Source organism: Scyliorhinus torazame, chromosome 11, assembly GCF_047496885.1.
Source record: "Scyliorhinus torazame isolate Kashiwa2021f chromosome 11, sScyTor2.1, whole genome shotgun sequence".
Taxonomy (NCBI): Eukaryota; Metazoa; Chordata; class Chondrichthyes; order Carcharhiniformes; family Scyliorhinidae; genus Scyliorhinus; species Scyliorhinus torazame.
Window position 1 is genome coordinate 66,959,998 of NC_092717.1, and position 17,129 is coordinate 66,977,126.

The window sequence follows — 17,129 nt, forward strand, 5'->3', positions numbered from 1 at the left end:
ATTAATATTTTATAGCAGTGAAGGCCTCACCAGGCCAAGCGTCAGGAACCTCACGGCAGTTCTTGCTCGCTGCCACACTCAGAAACCTTTTCGTAAAATCGCTCGCAAGATTTCACGAAAGAGGTCATACCTGACAGTGGTTAGCACTGCTGCCTCACAGCACCAGGGACCCGGGTTCAATTCCCTCCTCGGGTGACTGTTTGTATGGTGTTTACACTTTCTCTTCGTGTCTGTGTGAGTTTCCTCTGGGTGCTCCGTTTCCTCCCACAGTCCAAAGATGCGCAGGTTGAGTGGATTGGCCATGCTAAATTGTCCAAAACAAGTTAGGTGGGGTTATTGGGTTACGGGGATAGGATGGGGGCATGGGCCTACATAGGGTGCTCTTTCAGAGGGCCGTGCAGACTCGATGGTCCGAATGGCCTCCTCCTGCACTGTAGTGATTTTTTGATTCTATGTTACTATGGCAACATTATAGAAGGGCAAGGACAGCATTGCCAATATTTTTTTTAATAATCTTCATTGTTACAAGTAGGCTTACATTAACACTGCAATGAAGTTACCGTGAAAAGTCCCTCGTCGCCACATTCCGGCACCTGCTCGGGTACACGGACGGAGAATTCAGAACGTCCAAATTACCAATAGGCAAATGTTTCTCAAAATGCCCCTTTTATTGGATATCCTTCAAATTTTTTGTTTGTATTTTTATTCAGGTTTTTAACATTATAATTTACAAAACATCACAACACAATAAAATAAACCCAGCACAAATCCCCAGCTTGCTCCCCCGGCCCCCATCCTCCCAATTAACCGCTCTACCCCACCTCACCCCCCCACCCCCAACAATTGATGGTGACGAGCTCCCCAAAGAAACCCCATCTCTTGTGGAACCCCTCATTTGCCCATAGAGCAGACTTCACCTTCTCTAAATGCAGGAACTCCATTAGATCTCACAGCCACGCCGAGGCACAGGGTGGAGAAGCCGACCTTCACTCCCACAAAACCCACCTACGAGCGATTAGCGAGGCAAAGGTTAAAACATCTGCCCCCATTCCCACCTGCAACTCTGGCAGATCTGATACCCTGAATGTGGCCCTCCCAGGGGAACACATGCAAAACCACTGACATGGTGCTGAAGAACGACCTCTAAAATTTCTCTAGCTTCAGGCAGGACAAGAACATATGTACATGATTAGCTGGGCCCCTCCCACACCGCTCACAAATATCCTCTACCCCCTGAAACAGCTGGCTTATCCTCAACTTCGTCAGGTGCGCCCTATGTACCACCTTTAGCTGTATCAACCCCAGCCTCACAGGTTGGTTGAGATTGAGGCATTCTCCCTCCACAGCACCACAACCCCTGCTCCAGCATCATCCCCCAACTTGGCCTTGACTCCCTCCAGGGATACCTTCACATCTTCCAAAATCGCCGAGACGACCCCACCTCCAACCCCATTACCGACAACACCTCCTCTAGCAACAAGGAGGAAGGTACTACCGGAAAGGTCGGAAAGACTTTTTCACATAGTCCCGCTCGTGCATGTACCTACCCTGACTGTGTAAAGAAAATCATTCATATTCTTCCAACGCTGTTACTTCATCCTTTTGTGGAGCGAGCTGGCACTCACTATTAAGGCCACTGGCTCCAGGCGGGGGTGGTGACATTAGTTGATGGACATCTGCAGAAACACTGGTAGAAGATGTTACGTCTCCGCCCCACACCAACCAGGAGTTTCGTAAGGGCTCCCTCAGAAAATCTTAATGTTGTCTTTTTGGCAGCCATTCACCGACTGGACTCGGGACAAGTGAAGACGAATGGTGGGTAGGCGTTTGAAAGCGGCGCCCCACTGATTGCACAGATTAATTTTATGCAGGACGAGCGAATCAGAGGCAAGTTGCCACGAGTACGGCGTGAAACATGTTGTAAAAACAATTGTTAAAGAGGCTCAGTATTCAGTATGCTGCTTTTTCCAGCATTGTCTGCTTTTATAACGTATAATAGTTTCTCACTACTAGGAAGAAAAGAAAAACAGTTGAAATAAAGTGAATAATCTCACATTTCACGTTTTCCCGCATTATACTCCATCTGCCATCTTCTTGTTCAAATATCCCTTTCAGACTCTGATCCCTCCTGCAAGTAAAATTCAGCTCAAAGAGACCGACTCATTAGAGTTCAGGTTAGGGGCCACCACCCAGCCACACTGTAGACCTCCACCAAGAAGCAGAGCACATCCTGGGTACTGACTTTTATGCAAAAATACAACCTGTCCTTTGACAGATGAGGCCCCGATATAAGTTTCTAATCCTTTTAAATGCTAATTATTCACTCTCTTTGTTCAAACTACTTTGAAAATCCAACATATTATATGCATACATAATATTTTAAAATTAACCCATCACTTGAAAACCAAGAGCTAATGAAAATTTTCAAAATTAAACTTAACTTTTTCATTTTGTTTTAACTTGTTATTCTGCGAGTAGTGCAAGATTTAAAAGTTCAAAGGCAGAGCCACTGTTGTATTAATAACTTAATATACTGGAATATAGAAATATGCCATTGGCATACATGCCTTCATGTACACTGACACCCAGGCAAGTTTGCAATTACCTCTCCAAGGCAGATATACAACTCTTTCATGGCAACTTCAACTTTGTCTGCAACTTTAGGCATGGGTTGTTCTTCAGATTCTAGAATCCATGGGTGGTATGTACAATCTATTTCTGGTGTTCCAGGTCCAGTATTGCATTCTAACTGAGACAGCAGCTTTGAAAGCCTGTAGTTGATAATCAGAATAAAATTTTGGTTAGAAGGATGATACTTCCATAATTCAAATATTTCCTTCTTTGCTTAAGATATTATTTATCAATAAACCACATATTTACAATCTTACTCTTTAGATTAAAGATACGAATGTCTCCTGAAATTGAATTCAGTTATATACATCAGACTGCAGATAATACCACTGATGATTGTAATGGTTCTCAGAGAGCTATGATATATTGTGTTAGTATTTCATAACGTATCATTATTCATTAATTCTGACGTTAAGACGACAACATTTTAAAGCTACTTTACTGTCTTATCTAATTGAGGAGTTCCATAGTGAAGAAGGAATCTGATGTTATTTTCTGGTAATCATTGGACAATTGCTTGTGCACATATAATGAGACACTTCTTCCATGACCGATGGGTGCCACAGGAATTGGAGTGCATCATCAACCCAAGTCATGATATTTTAGTTTGATTAATTATGTTTCTTTTGACAGTGATTTTTATTGCAAACTGAACCCTCTCTCGTTAGTTTATTTTATTGATTTTTTTGGTTTATTAATAGAGTATAAAGAAACATTTGTCCCATTAAGGGAGTTAACTTGAATATTTCTGGAAGATAATTTGTTACTTTGTTTATTTGTTATTAATAGTGTTAGAGGTGAAAATATTCACACAAAGGCCTGAGTAAAAAAAATAAGCAATTTATGTCAGAATTCTGGGAGAGAAGGCCTGAGACTCCGCAGCCTATTGGCAGCACCTTTTCTCACTTGAGCCAAGGCTCACACGGGTTAATATACACATTCAAAGCAAATTCAAAGCAATTTATGTCAGAATTCTGGGAGAGAAGGCCTGAGACTCCGCAGCCTATTGGCAGCACCTTTTCTCACTTGAGCCAAGGCTCACACGGGTTAATATACACATTCAAAGCAAATTCAAAGCAATTTATGTCAGAATTCTGGGAGAGAAGGCCTGAGACTCCGCAGCCTATTGGCAGCACCTTTTCTCACTTGAGCCAAGGCTCACACGGGTTAATATACACATTCAAAGCAAAATCAGTTTGTAATCTCATTTACATACAGCCAATCACCTTTATTCGCATCACAATTCATTGCACGCAACTAATTAGTCCTAATTAATCCTCCATTATCTCAGTCCATGCCATAAATGGTTATTAGTTTGTAATCTATAGCCTTTTCCTGTTGTTGCTAATTTGTCAGCTCGTAGCTAGCCGGGCAGAACAGGATTATTTTAAGGCATTTAGACCTTGGGCAAAGTTTGTGAATAGTCCATTGTCTCTGGGTCAGCACCTGGCGATGAGTCATTTGTTTTGCACAGGTTGTCTTCAGTAGCAGACACAGAAAGTACATTGAGCTGTGAAGTTAGTTACCATTTGCAACATAGTTAAGAATTTGTTGTATAATGCAAACAGCAGGATTTCCCACCAACATGTACCACAGTCATATAATGTGAGAGACAGAATTGAATATAATGTAAGAGACAGAATTGAATTCTCTCACCAACAAATAGTATACTCAAAAAGAGTATAAACTTTGGTGTTTATTTGTTATTAATAGTATACTCAAGAGTATAAAAAGTCGGAGGCAAATTTGTTCATTTGTTTCTCGTTTACCAAAAACAAAAGGAAACTTCGACTAGGAGATGGCCGCATCATCACCTTCACCCTCCAAAATGTTATTTTAACTTAATTTTGATAGGTTTTCTTAAAATATTTGCTTTTTTGTTACAGTGCCCCCTTTAAGGGGCTGCTAATTATTTTATTAGGCAATTTGTTTTTTAGTTTGCACTAAAGAGTATAAAGGAGACACTTACCAACACTAGTGTTGAATCACAAAGTTCGAAAGGTTTGTAAAGTCTCACTGAATAAAGATTACATTCTGATTGCTTCCATCTGACTATGAGAAATTTTATCAAATGTGGCAGAGAATGGTTACCTAAAGGTTGAGGTTGGATTTTATGTCAGACAGAAGATTACAATCCAAATAGCTTTTGTGAAGGATGGCTGAGAGCAAGTATAAATTTTCAGGATATGATTACTGTCCGATTTTGGTTCCAAAGAGAAAACAAACGGTATTCTCAGTTCCACGCCACTAAGATCGGGAATTCAGATCGGCGGAGAATCCCATGTTGGCTTAAAAATGGGATCGGTGCCGGGTGGCAGACTCATCCCTAATCTCCGGTCCCACCATTCAAGTCATATTGGGCCTCCCACCCCACGCCAGCGGAAACATTCAAGCAGCTGATATGCATTTATTTGAAAGTGATTAGCCGGCTGAAAGCCCAAATCTTCACCCCGCCATTATGCTCCAAAACCCCAAGAGGAACTCCAGCTGGTGCAAGCATTGACCAGCGCAGTACTGGTGCAATGGATCCCGAGGGGGAGTTCAAGGATTGTTAATCTATTGCTCATGTGACCCTCTGCTGCTGCCAGGCTACAGAGGGAGGGCCCCCCAAGGGAGGGAGTCCAGTAGCTGGACTACACGTCCCAGCGAGATTTTCCAGGTCACTCGATGGCGGTGTGATGAGAAATCTGCCGTGGAAAGCCGTGAACCTCATTTTAATACATTATAATATAATTAGTGAGCCCTCCCTACAGGACTTCCCCACAGTCACACTGACGTGATTTAAAAAAGCTACAGAAAAAAAGAGAACCTGGCAACCTTATGCCCGCCGTGAATATTGGAGGTGGGCGCTCGGGTCGCTGTTACCATCCAGGGTGCCAATTGCAATAGAGGGCATTGGCGAGGAAACGGGGGACCGAGATAAGTTCAGGGCCAAGGAGGAGGGTGGTTCAGTCTCAACATCTTGAGGGTTGCGTCACTTACAGGCCCTGGCGGCCCTTCACGTCAGCAAACCTCGAGATGTAAAGGGGTCTGGCGGATGGTATGCAGACAGCACTTCCCATGTCTTCCTCGCTGGTCTTGTGGCAATATAACTGCCCTTCCAGAATGGCAGCTAGAAAGTGGATGGGAGAAGGTGAATCCATAGGGTCAGCACTGGGGTCGACTGGGAGGTCCTTCCATGGCGTCCCATGACAGGCCAGGCTGCATGGGCAGAGTTGGGGACTCTGAGAAGGAGTGCTTTACAGCCTCATGTGGCCCGAAGACCCTCACACAGGGGGAAAGACGACTTCAGTGAGAAAGAACATTCAGACAGCACTGTGAAGGCAGAGGGTATGAGCTGTTTTGAAGTTCAAGGCCACTGGTGATGGAGGCCAGGCTGAGAGGGATCAGTTAATGGTTGCTGGTCGTTTCAGTTGGAAGACTTGTTTAATCCCTTGGGAGTTGGGGGACAGAGGGTGCCCTCTCAGGATGAAGTGGATTTTAGCCTCCACATGACCGTTGCAGGCCAGACAGCAAAAGAAGCCACCTCACAATGCAATCCTCCAGAGGAACTGAAACAAATCTACAGACTAGGAGTATGCAGCCTGCTATAAGATCTTTCTAAAATGTACAGCGAGTGTTCACAAGAAGAAAACTGGACTTGGATGGAAGCAGGTATCAGATTTGTGAGGATGGCATTTGGAGACAAGCCGAGACTGACAGACCAGTTGTATCAGTCACTGATGCCCTATTTGGCCCAACAGATCCACTCATGGGGTGACCTGGCCTCTCAACAGATGTTGGCTCGATTTCAGAAGAGCTGGTGGGGTTGAGGATTCAAGCAACATGCCTAGATGGTAGCTGACTGTTGCGTCACCTGTCAGAAGGTCAATTCAGGACCTCTCACATCCAAGCCTCAGTTAAGAGCTCCTGCCTCTGCGGGGCCATTTCAGCATATGCAGGTCGTCTACATTATCCTTTCGCCATGTCAGGGATACACTGGCATCCTGGTAATAGTGGACAAGTTCTCCAGATGGGTAGAGGCCGTCCCGGCAAGAAGAGCTGCAGCTAGCTACACAGCTAAGGTCCTATGCAAAGACTATATTCCCAGATGGGGAGTACTAGTATAGACTCAGACAACGGAACCCACTTTACAGTCGCTGTTTGCAAAGAAGTTTGTAAGCTATTGAATATCCAGTGGGAGCTACATTGCCCTTACCTTCCACATAAACTTGATCCTGAAAGAGGGATTATCAAAGTATCACCAAGAAAGAACGCCATGGCCTTACCACTAGTCCTGTGCAGTATCAGAGCAACACCAAACAGAACCACGGACTTGAGTCTATTTGAAATAATCACTGGCAGAGTCATCCTTGCCAGGGGCTATTGAATTATGAAAAGCTGACTGTCATTTGATGAGTAATGCATTACTGAAATAGTCAGGATCTAACAAATGCCATCAGGTCTACTTCCATACAGATATAGGCAGCATGGGGTGACCCTCCCGAAGGCGGGCACAATCTCGTGCCAGGAGTTGAAGTCTATGCGAAAAAATTGCAGAAGGAACCGCTGGGGTCCAAGTGGGAGGGACCCTATCAGGTGCTGCTCACTACCCCATCGGCTGTGAAGGTCTAAAGAAAGTCGTCCTGGATCCATGCCTCATGTTAAAAGAGATTATGATTAAAGCTAATTTCTGTAAAATGTTTGCCACCATTTTGATTGTCTTTTTAGCGGAACAGACAATGGCCAGCCCACAAAGGCTCACATGGAGTTAAATGATAACACTTTTCTTTATACGTCCAAGGTGTATGCCAAAGATTTCAATGTTTCCAAATGTTGTGTATGTATCGCGATTCCCACCCACTCAAGGAAAGATATTCCCTTTTTGTCTATTCTTTTTAGTACTTCGGAGACAGCAGGATGGTACATTTTTCAAAGCATCACCCGTTTTTCCCAAGCTCATGAGGGAGCTAATATATGTAGGGGAACAAAATCTCGGTCCACCTGAGAAAGAGGGCTCAGTTGTGGAGGTCTGTAGGTTACCCGCTAACTACCTTTTCAGGGTGGTACCAACCAAGTTACAACAGAGACCAGAATCTTCCCCATATAAATCTCCCAACCACCTTTAATCAGGGGGATCAGTATGTTTGACAAATTATCATCCCAAGGGCCTGGAAATGGGTTATAGTAAATCCACCCACTATTTTAATGAAAGTAGGGCTTACAAAAGTACTCCAATGTTAGAGGCCACTCTTGGTTCCTCCCCATTGAGAGGTCTACACAATTCTACTGGGGTTGGGAATTTCCCAGACCGCTGGTAGCCAGTAGATGCCGCTCACTTTACTTCCTATAATGGTACTTAAGTGCGTGGGACAGGAGTTGGTGCCAGGGGCATGGTGCTGCCTACTCGCCCGGAGATCGTGCAGCTTCTTCCTGCACTGCAGGTGGTGGGGCCCATGGCACTCGTGGGGGTCTCTCAGGGGATCGAAGGCCCCAACTACATGCCCTTAGGGCAGGGTGGTGCCCTGGAACGGTCAGCGCCACCTGGGCACCCTGGCTCCTTCAAGGTGCCCAGATTGCACTGCCAGATAGCATGGGCACTGCCAAGGTGCCAGGTTGACATTTTCTGAGCGCGTGTGTTGGATTTTTGACTTGTTTGGGGTCCTTTTCAGAAATCAACTAAATACATATTGGGAAATAAAATGATTTTTAGAAATACAGTCTGCAAAAAGTATAATCAATGTTCTGGAAAATGAGTGAACTGTTGAACTCTTAAGGTCATGTCTGCAAATGCCAACATTGTTTCGAAGAATGTCCTGTATGACCTCTACCTAAGGAAACAATGCATGGACATGTCATTGTACTGAAGACACATTTAGCAAATTGCAACAATCAAGTAACATAGTACAGCTCGTGGCGAGTCATGACGTAAAGGCTTTAACCAAGAGAAAGTGCATAAGAAACTGTATTGTGTCAGGAAAATACTAATTAATCTAGAGTAAGTGGACAAATTTTCCAGATGGGTAGAGGCCATTCCGGTCCCTAGATGGGGAGTACCAATCAGCATGGACTCAGACAAAGGAACTAATCTTACAGGAGTTGTGTGTGAGGAAGTTTGTACATTATTAAATATCCAGTGGGAACTGCATTGTCCTTACCACCCACAATCAAGAGGACAGGTGGAATGCATGAATCAAACCTTGAAAGAACAACATCAAAGTATCACCAAGAGGGAAGGCCGTAGTCTCAGGGTTTACCATTAGTCCTGTGCAGCATCAGAGCAACACCAAACAGAACCACAGGCTGGTGTTCATTTGAAATAATCACTGGCACACCCATGTCCTTACCAGGAACTATTTGGTTACAAAAAGCTGATTGTCATATATAGAGTGATGCATTACTTAAATATTGTCAGGATCTAACAAATGCCATTAGCTGTGCTTCCTTACAGGTGGGGTGATTCTCCTGAAGACGGACACAACCTTGTTACAGGAATTGAAGTATACATAAAGAAATTACAGAAGGAACCATTGGGGGCCAAGGGGGAGGAACCCCTTTCAGGTGCTACTCACAACTCCACATGCTGTAAAGGCGCAGGGAATGAATACCTCAATACATGCTTTAAATGTTAAAAGCGCTCATTATGATTAAAATGCTACTTTTAAAATGATTTTGCCATTTTGATTCTTGGATGTCTTTTTAATTTAACAGACTGCATGCAGCTCAACTGGCACACAAGGAGTTAAATGATAACACTTTTCTTTATACGTCCAAGATGTATGCCAAAAATGTCAATGTCTCCAAATGTTGGATATGTATTGTAATCCCCACTCACTCAGGAGAAGGTATTCCTTTCTAGTCTATACTTTTAACACTTCAGAAACAGTAGAATGGTATATTTTTCAGAGTACCACTCTTCCCAAAATCATGAGAGAGCTAACACATGCTGGGAAACCAAGTATCAGATCAATTTTTAAAAAAGGATTCAGTTGTGAAAATCTGCAGGTTATTCACTGAACACATTTTCATGATGGTATCAACCCAATTACAACAGAAACCAAAATCCTCCCCATTTAAACCTCCCAGCGACTATTACTCAGCAAGGATCGAGGCCTGGGTGAGGTAAGTACTGTTTAACAACCTCCTTACCTTGCAGGTCAGCTGGGAGCAGGAGAGAGAGAGAGCCGGGACATTGAAAACAGCGCGGGAGATTTAAAAAGCGCGGGAGCTGCGAGGCAGAGCGGACAGTTTAAAAATTTGCGGCCTGGGTGAGGTAAGTACTGTTTAACAACCTCCTTACCTTGCAGGTCAGCTGGGAGCGGGAGAGAGGGAGAGCCGGGACATTGAAAACAGCGCGGGAGATTTAAAAAGCGCGGGAGCTGCGAGGCAGAGCGGACAGTTTAAAAGTTTGCGGCCTGGGTGAGGTAAGTACTGTTTAAAAACTTCCTTACCTTGCAGGTCAGCTGTTAGTTTCGGGAGATCAGTTTCGGGAGCACCAGGGAGGCAACATACCAACCTGGATTCTCGTTTGCGTCCGCAGAAACGCCTGTCTATTCCCCTTACAATTGAATCCCCTATCACTATAGCTCTGCCACTCTTTTTCCCGCCCTTCTGTGCAGCAGAGCCAGCCACGGTGCCATGAACCTGGCTGCTGCCACCTTCCCCTGGTGAGCCATGTCCCCCAACAGTTTCCAAAACGGGAAATTTCAGCGGGAAATTGAGGAGCAAATATGTAAGGAGATTACAGATAGCTGCAAGAAAAATAGGGTGGTAATAGTAGGGGACTTTAACTTTCCCAACATTGACTGGGACAGCCATAGCATTAGGGGCTTGGATTGAGGGAAATTTGTTGAGTGTATTCAGGAGGAATTTCTCATTCAGTATGTGGATGGACCGACTAGAGAGGGGGCAAAACTTGACCTCGTCTTGGGAAATAAGGAAGAGCAAGTGACAGAAGTGTTAGTGAGGGAACACTTTGGGACAAGTGACCATAACTCCATTAGTTTTAAGATAGCTATGGAGAATGATAGGTCTGGCCCAAGAGTTAAAATTCTTAATTGGGGCAAGGCCAATTTTGATGGTATTAGACAGGAACTTTCAGAGGTAGATTGGGGGAGGCTGTTGGCAGGCAAAGGGACGGCTGGTAAATGGGAGGCTTTTAAAAATGTGTTAACCAGGGTTCAGGGTAAGCACATTCCCTTTAGAGTGAAGGGCAAGGCTGGTAGAAGTAGGGAACCCTGGATGACTCGAGATATTGAGACTCTGGTCAAAAAGAAGAAGGAGGCATATGACGTACATAAACAACTGGGATCAAGTGGATCCCTTGAAGAGTATAGAGATTGTCGAAATAGAGTTAAGAGGGAAATCAGGAGGGCAAAAAGGGGACATGAAATTGCTTTGGCAAATAATGCAAAGGAGAATCCAAAGAGCTTCTACAGATACATAAAGGGAAAAAGAGTAACTAGGGACAGAGTTATGCCTCTTAAGGATCAACAAGGACATCTATGTGCAGAGCCACAAGAGTTGGGTGAGATCCTGAATGAATATTTCTCATCGGTATTCACGGTGGAGAAAGGCATGGATGTTAGGAAACTAAGGGAAATAAATAGTGATGTCTTGAGAAGTGTGCATATTACAGAGGAGGAGGTGCTGGAAGTCCTAAAGCGCATCAAGGTAGATAAATCCCCGGGACCTGATGAAATGTATCCCAGGATGTTGTGGTAGGCTAGGGAGGAAATTGCGGGTCCCCTAACAGAGATATTTGAATCATCGGCAGCCACAGGTGAGGTGCCTGAAGATTGGAGAGTGGCGAATGTTGTGCTCTTGTTTAAGAAGGGCAGCAGGGAAAAGCCTGGGAACGACAGACTGGTGAGCCTAACGTCTGTAGTAGGTAAGTTGCTAGAAGGTATTCTGAGAGACAGGATCTACAAGCATTTAGAGAGGCAAGGACTGATTCGGGGCAGTCAGCATGGCTTTGTGCGTGGAAAATCATGTCTCACAAATTTGATTGAGTTTTTTAAGGGGGTGACCAAGAAGGTAGATGAGGGCAGTGCAGTAGACGTTGTCTACATGGACTTTAGCAAAGCCTTTGACAAGGTACCGCATGGTTGGTTGTTGCAGAAGGTTAAAGCTCATGGGATCCAGGGTGAGGTTGCCAATTGGATTCAAAATTGGCTGGACGACAGAAGACAGAGGGTGGTTGTAGAGGGTTGTTTTTCAAACTGGAGGCCTGTGACCAGTGGTGTGCCTCAGGGATCGGTGCTGGGTCCACTGTTATTTGTGATTTATATTAATGATTTGGATGAGAATTTAGGAGGCATGGTTTGTAAGTTTGCAGATGACACCAAGATTGGTGGCACAGTGGATAGTGAAGAAGGTTATCTAGGATTGCAACGGGATCTTGATCAATTAGGCCAGTGGGCCGGCGAATGGCAGATGGAGTTTAATTTAGATAAATGTGAGGTGATGCATTTTGGCAGATCGAATCAGGCCAGGACCTACTCAGTTAATGGTATGGCATTGGGGAGAGTTATAGAACAAAGAGATCTAGGAGTACAGGTTCATAGCTCCTTGAAGGTGGAGTCGCAGGTGGACAGGGTGGTGAAGAAGGCATTCGGCATTGGTTTCATTGGTCAGAACATTGAATACAGGAGTTGGGACGTCTTGTTGAAGTTGTACAAGACATTGGTACGGCCACACTTGGAATACTGTGTGCAGTTCTGGTCACCCTATTATAGAAAGGATATTATTAAACTAGAAAGAGTGCAGAAAAGATTTACTAGGATGTTACCGGGACTTGATGGTTCGAGTTATAAGGAGAGGCTGGATAGACTGGGACTTTTTTCCCAGGAGCGTAGGAGGCTTAGGGGTGATCTTATAGAGGTCTATAAAATAATGAGGGGCATAGATAAGGTAGATAGTCAACATCTTTTCCCAAAGGTAGGGGAGTCTAAAACTAGAGGGCATAGGTTTAAGGTGAGAGGGGAGAGATTCAGAAGGGCCCAGAGGGGCAATTTCTTCACTCATAGAATTTACAGTGCAGAAGGAGGCCATTCGGCCCATCGAGTCTGCACTGGCTCTTGGAAAGAGCACCCTACCCAATCCCACACCACCCTATCCCCATAACCCAGTAACCCCACTCAACCAACGCTAAGGGCAATTTTGGACACTAAGGGCAATTTAGCATGGCCAATCCACCTAACCTGCACATCTTTGGACTGTGGGAGGAAACCGGAGCACCCGGAGGAAACCCACGCACACACGGGGAGAACGTGCAGACTCCGCACAGACAGTGACCCAGCCGGGAATCGAACCTGGGACCCTGGAGCTGTGAAGCAATTGCGCTAACCGCTATGCTACCGTGCTGCCCTTCAGAGGGTAGTGAGTGTCTGGAATGTGCTGCCAGAGGTAGTAGTAGAGGCGGGTACAATTGTGTCTTTTAAAAAGCATTTAGATAGTTACATGGGTAAGATGGGTATAGAGGGTTATGGGCCAAGTGCGGGCAACTGACTAGCTTAATGGTAAAAACTGGGCGGCATGGACTGGTTGGGCCGAAGGGCCTGTTTCCATGCTGTAAACTTCTATGATTCTATGATCTAGGATCAATATGTTTGACGAGTTATCATCCTAAAGGAGTAGAAATGAGATATAGTAACTGAACTCACTACTTTAATGTAAGCAGAGCGTACAAATGTACTCCCAACATTATTAGAGAGGGCTATTGGTTCCTTTTTATTGACGGGTTTACAAAATCTTACCAATGGTAATAAATTCTCCTATCGTTGGTACCCAAAGGAAGTTCCCACTTCACGTCTTACAATGGGATTGATTTTATTTATAACCATAGAGCTTCTGATACCTTGGCTTCCAAAACTTTGGTCAGGATCTTGCTATTTGGGATACGTATTACCCACCATCCCTTCTTTATCAGGAAGTATCAGGAATAAGAAGTAAAGACTGCACGCGATAGGGGTGGCACGATTGCACACGATAGTGGTTAGCACCAGGGACCCAGGTTCGATTCCGACCTCGGGTAACTGTCTGTGCGGAGTTTCCACTTTCTCCCCGTGTGCATGGGTTTCCTCCCGGTGCTCCGGTTTCCTCCCACATTCCAAAGATGTGCGGGTTAGGTGGATTGGCCATGATAAGTTGCCCTTTAGGGTGGGGTTACAGGGTGGGGGATTGGGTCTAGGTAGGTCTTAGTTTCGGTGCAGACATGATTGGCCAAATGGCCTCTTTCTGCACTGTAGGGATTCTTTGAGCTTGTGTCCTTTTATTGGGATGCAAAAGTAGCCAAAGAAGTGGATAAAATGATAACCATCATAGAAAAAGTAGTTAATGATATTTCTTCAGCCTTACTCAAATTTTCTGCTGAAATGCTAGCCATCCATTCTGTGACTTAACAAAATCGAATGGCTCTTGATTATATTCTTGCTGAAAAAGGTGGAACATGTGCCCTGATAAAGAACAATACAGCACAGGAACAGGCCTTTAGGCCCTCCAAGCCTGCACCGATCATGATACCAACCTTGGCCAAACCCTCAGCATTTCTTTGTGCCGTATCCCTCCATAGCCATCCTAACCATGTATTTGTCAAGATGCCTGTGGAACACCATTAATGTATCTGCTTCCACAACGTCCCCTGGCAGCACGTTCAGGCACTCACCACCCTTTGTGTAAAAACCCTGCCTCGTACATTTCCTTTAAACTTTGCCCCTTGGACCTTAAACCTATGCCCCCTGGTGACTGCTCCTCCATCCTGGGAAAGAGTGCCTACCCACCCACTGCCCATCATAATCTTGTAGACCTCTATCAAGTCACCCCTCAACCTCCGTTGTTCAAATAAAACAGTCCAAGTCTTTTCAGCCTCTCCGCATAGCAAACACCCTCCAGGCCAGGCAACATCCTGGTAAACCTCCTCTGAACCCTCTCCACAGCCTCCACATCCTTCTGGTCGTGTGTCGCGTTGATGTTCTTGGCACTGCGAGTGCCGGGAAACAAGCGGCTAAACGTGCTCACTGGGGGCTTTGTTCCCAGTTGGGACAATCGCGTCCATAATTGTGAGAAGTGTGGAAATGAAGGTCTCATTTCTGAAATGCTGAAGGGAACAAGATGAACTTGTGCACAAGATTATAGCTTATACCTTGGAAAAATTATAAAATGATATGAGTCCAGTGAAGCAAGATTATTCTTCTGTTATCGAATAAAGCACTGAAAAAAGAAAGTCTATTCTGGAGAAAGTGATTGAAGATGATAATTTTGGAACTCGTTGCCAATCTGACATACATGGTCTCTTTCACAAAGATAAAGGACTCAGTGAGATAATGTTTCCATTATCAGAAGGGAAGAGTAAGAAAAATCCCTGCTCTTCTTTATTAAGAAGTTTTACAACACCAGGTTAAAGTCCAACAGGTTTGTTTCGATGTCAAATAGCTTCTTTATTAAAGTTAAGAAACCTGATCAAAAGCCATTTGCAACACATAGATTCCTATCTGAATGAGGGAATATCACCTAAGTGTTGATTTGCAGTTACACCAGCAAGGAAAACAATAGTAAAAATCTAGAGATGCAGGCTGGTTAAGATACTGTGAAAGAAAATTAATTTTATTATCACATGAAAAGGTTTTGGCCAGAAATTATGTAACTGTTGGGAAGTAAGAATGGATATTTAAGGGGCACTGGCCATAATTTCTAGTCCTCTCTAGACTCAGGGAGGTGCTGGAGCAGTGTTCTTCAAAGTAAGGGGTCGCGGACGGGTGTCGGGAGGGTTGCGGCGTTATCCGCGGCGCTTCCGATCGCGCAAGTCCCCGCGCAGCAGCCGGCTTTCCATTACGCCGTCTACAAGCGGCCGCGAACATGTAAAAAAAAAGAATTTAGGCCGCATTGCGCAGGCGCACACGATGATCGGGCATGCACGCGCAGTGCGGACGCTATTTTTTTTTAAACGGTTGCAGCTTTATGTTTTACAAGTTCTGTAGTGGTTTTTATTCATTTATTCCTTTATCTTATTCATTTAATTTTATTCATTCTTTTTTTTTTACAAGTTCGGGGTGGTGTTATTCAATTTTTTCATTTATTTTACTCATTTTTTTTACAAGTTCGGGGGAGGGTTTATTTGATACAATTTTACAGGAAAAAAATTCAGAACTTTGGACAGAGGGAGACTCCATACTTTCCAACACCAGAAGGCTTCACCTTCATCCAACAGGTTCCATTGGAGGAGCGTGTACGAGGGCCAAAGGGACCCAAAACCATTTCCTCCATTTTTGTCAGCAGCAAACAAGGCAAGAGAAAATGGTGGGTTGCGAAGGTCGGCCGGCGTGGGTCCCGAAGGTTGGCCGGTTGGTTAAAAATGGGTTCCCGTGAAAAAAGTTTGAAGAACACTGTGCTAGAGCACTGGAGAATTGCAGATGTTATGACCGTGTCCAAAATCTGTTGCAAGGATAGCCCCAGAAATTATAGGCCAATCAGTTTAACATCAGTGGTGGTCAAGCTTCTCGAATCAATTATTCAGGATAGAATATCATCACATGGAAAATCGGAGTTGATTAGAAACAGCCAGCATGGATTTCTAAAAGGGAGATCGTGTTTAATTAATTTCCTTTTCGGCGGGAATTCAGCTGTTGGAGTGTGCGGAGCTACAAAGTCGAGCAGTGAGTATTTAAACTAGCTGCTTCGCTGCTTAAACAGCAGCCACAGGGTCTTTGGGGATAAATTTGAAGAGTGACATCACAGCAAAGCAGTGACCTGATTGGCTGGTAATGAAAGTGCTCCAATTAGCAGTAGCTTGGAGAAATGTAACTCTTCGTGTGTTGGTAAGTATTGTGATTGTGGAGAGGCACTTATTCATTATTTGATATTATATTTGTAATCAGTTAAGGTAAAGTGTAAAAATGGCAGGAGATCCCAGACCCGTGTTATGCTCCTCGTGCTCAATGTGGGAGTTCAGAGACGCGGTCGATGCCCTTGACTCCTTCATGTGCGGGAAGTGTATCCAGCTTCAGCTCCTGTTAGACCGCATGACAGCTCAGGAGCTGCAGATGGACTCACTTCGGAGCATCCGCGATGCTGAGGAGGTCGTGGATGGCACGTTCAATGAGTTGATCACACCGCAGATTAGGGTTGGTGAGGGAGACAGGGAAAGGGTGACCAAAAGGCAGAGAAAGAGCAGGAAGGCAGTGCAGGAGTCCCCTGCAGTCATCTCCCTCCAAAACAGGTATACCATTTTGGATACTGTTGGGGGAGATGACTCACCAGGGGAAGGCAGTAGTAGCCTGGCTCATGGCACCGTGGCTGGCTCTGTTGCACAGAAGGGCGGGAAAAAGACTGGCAGGGCTATAGTCATAGGGGATTCAATCGTAAGGGGAGTAGACAGGCGTTTCTGTGGCCGAAAACGAGACTCCCGAATGGTATGTTGCCTCCCGGGTGCACGGGTCAGGGATGTCACAGATCAGCTGCAGGACATACTGAAGGGGCAGGGTGAACAGCCAGTTGTCGTGGTGCATATAGGCACCAACGAT

The 17,129-nt window shown here is 44.8% G+C and overlaps 1 protein-coding gene across 1 annotated transcript in view; it reads right to left on the reverse strand.

The window, feature by feature from the left end:
• The window catches only part of LOC140385928 (regulator of G-protein signaling 22-like), a 927,092-nt gene that overhangs the window by 734,800 nt on the left and 175,163 nt on the right, over positions 1-17,129 (reverse strand). Inside the window, exon 6 of the mRNA XM_072468579.1 lies at positions 2,606-2,771. Coding sequence (XP_072324680.1) covers positions 2,606-2,771 — 166 coding nt within the window. The remainder of the gene's footprint in view (positions 1-2,605; positions 2,772-17,129) is intronic.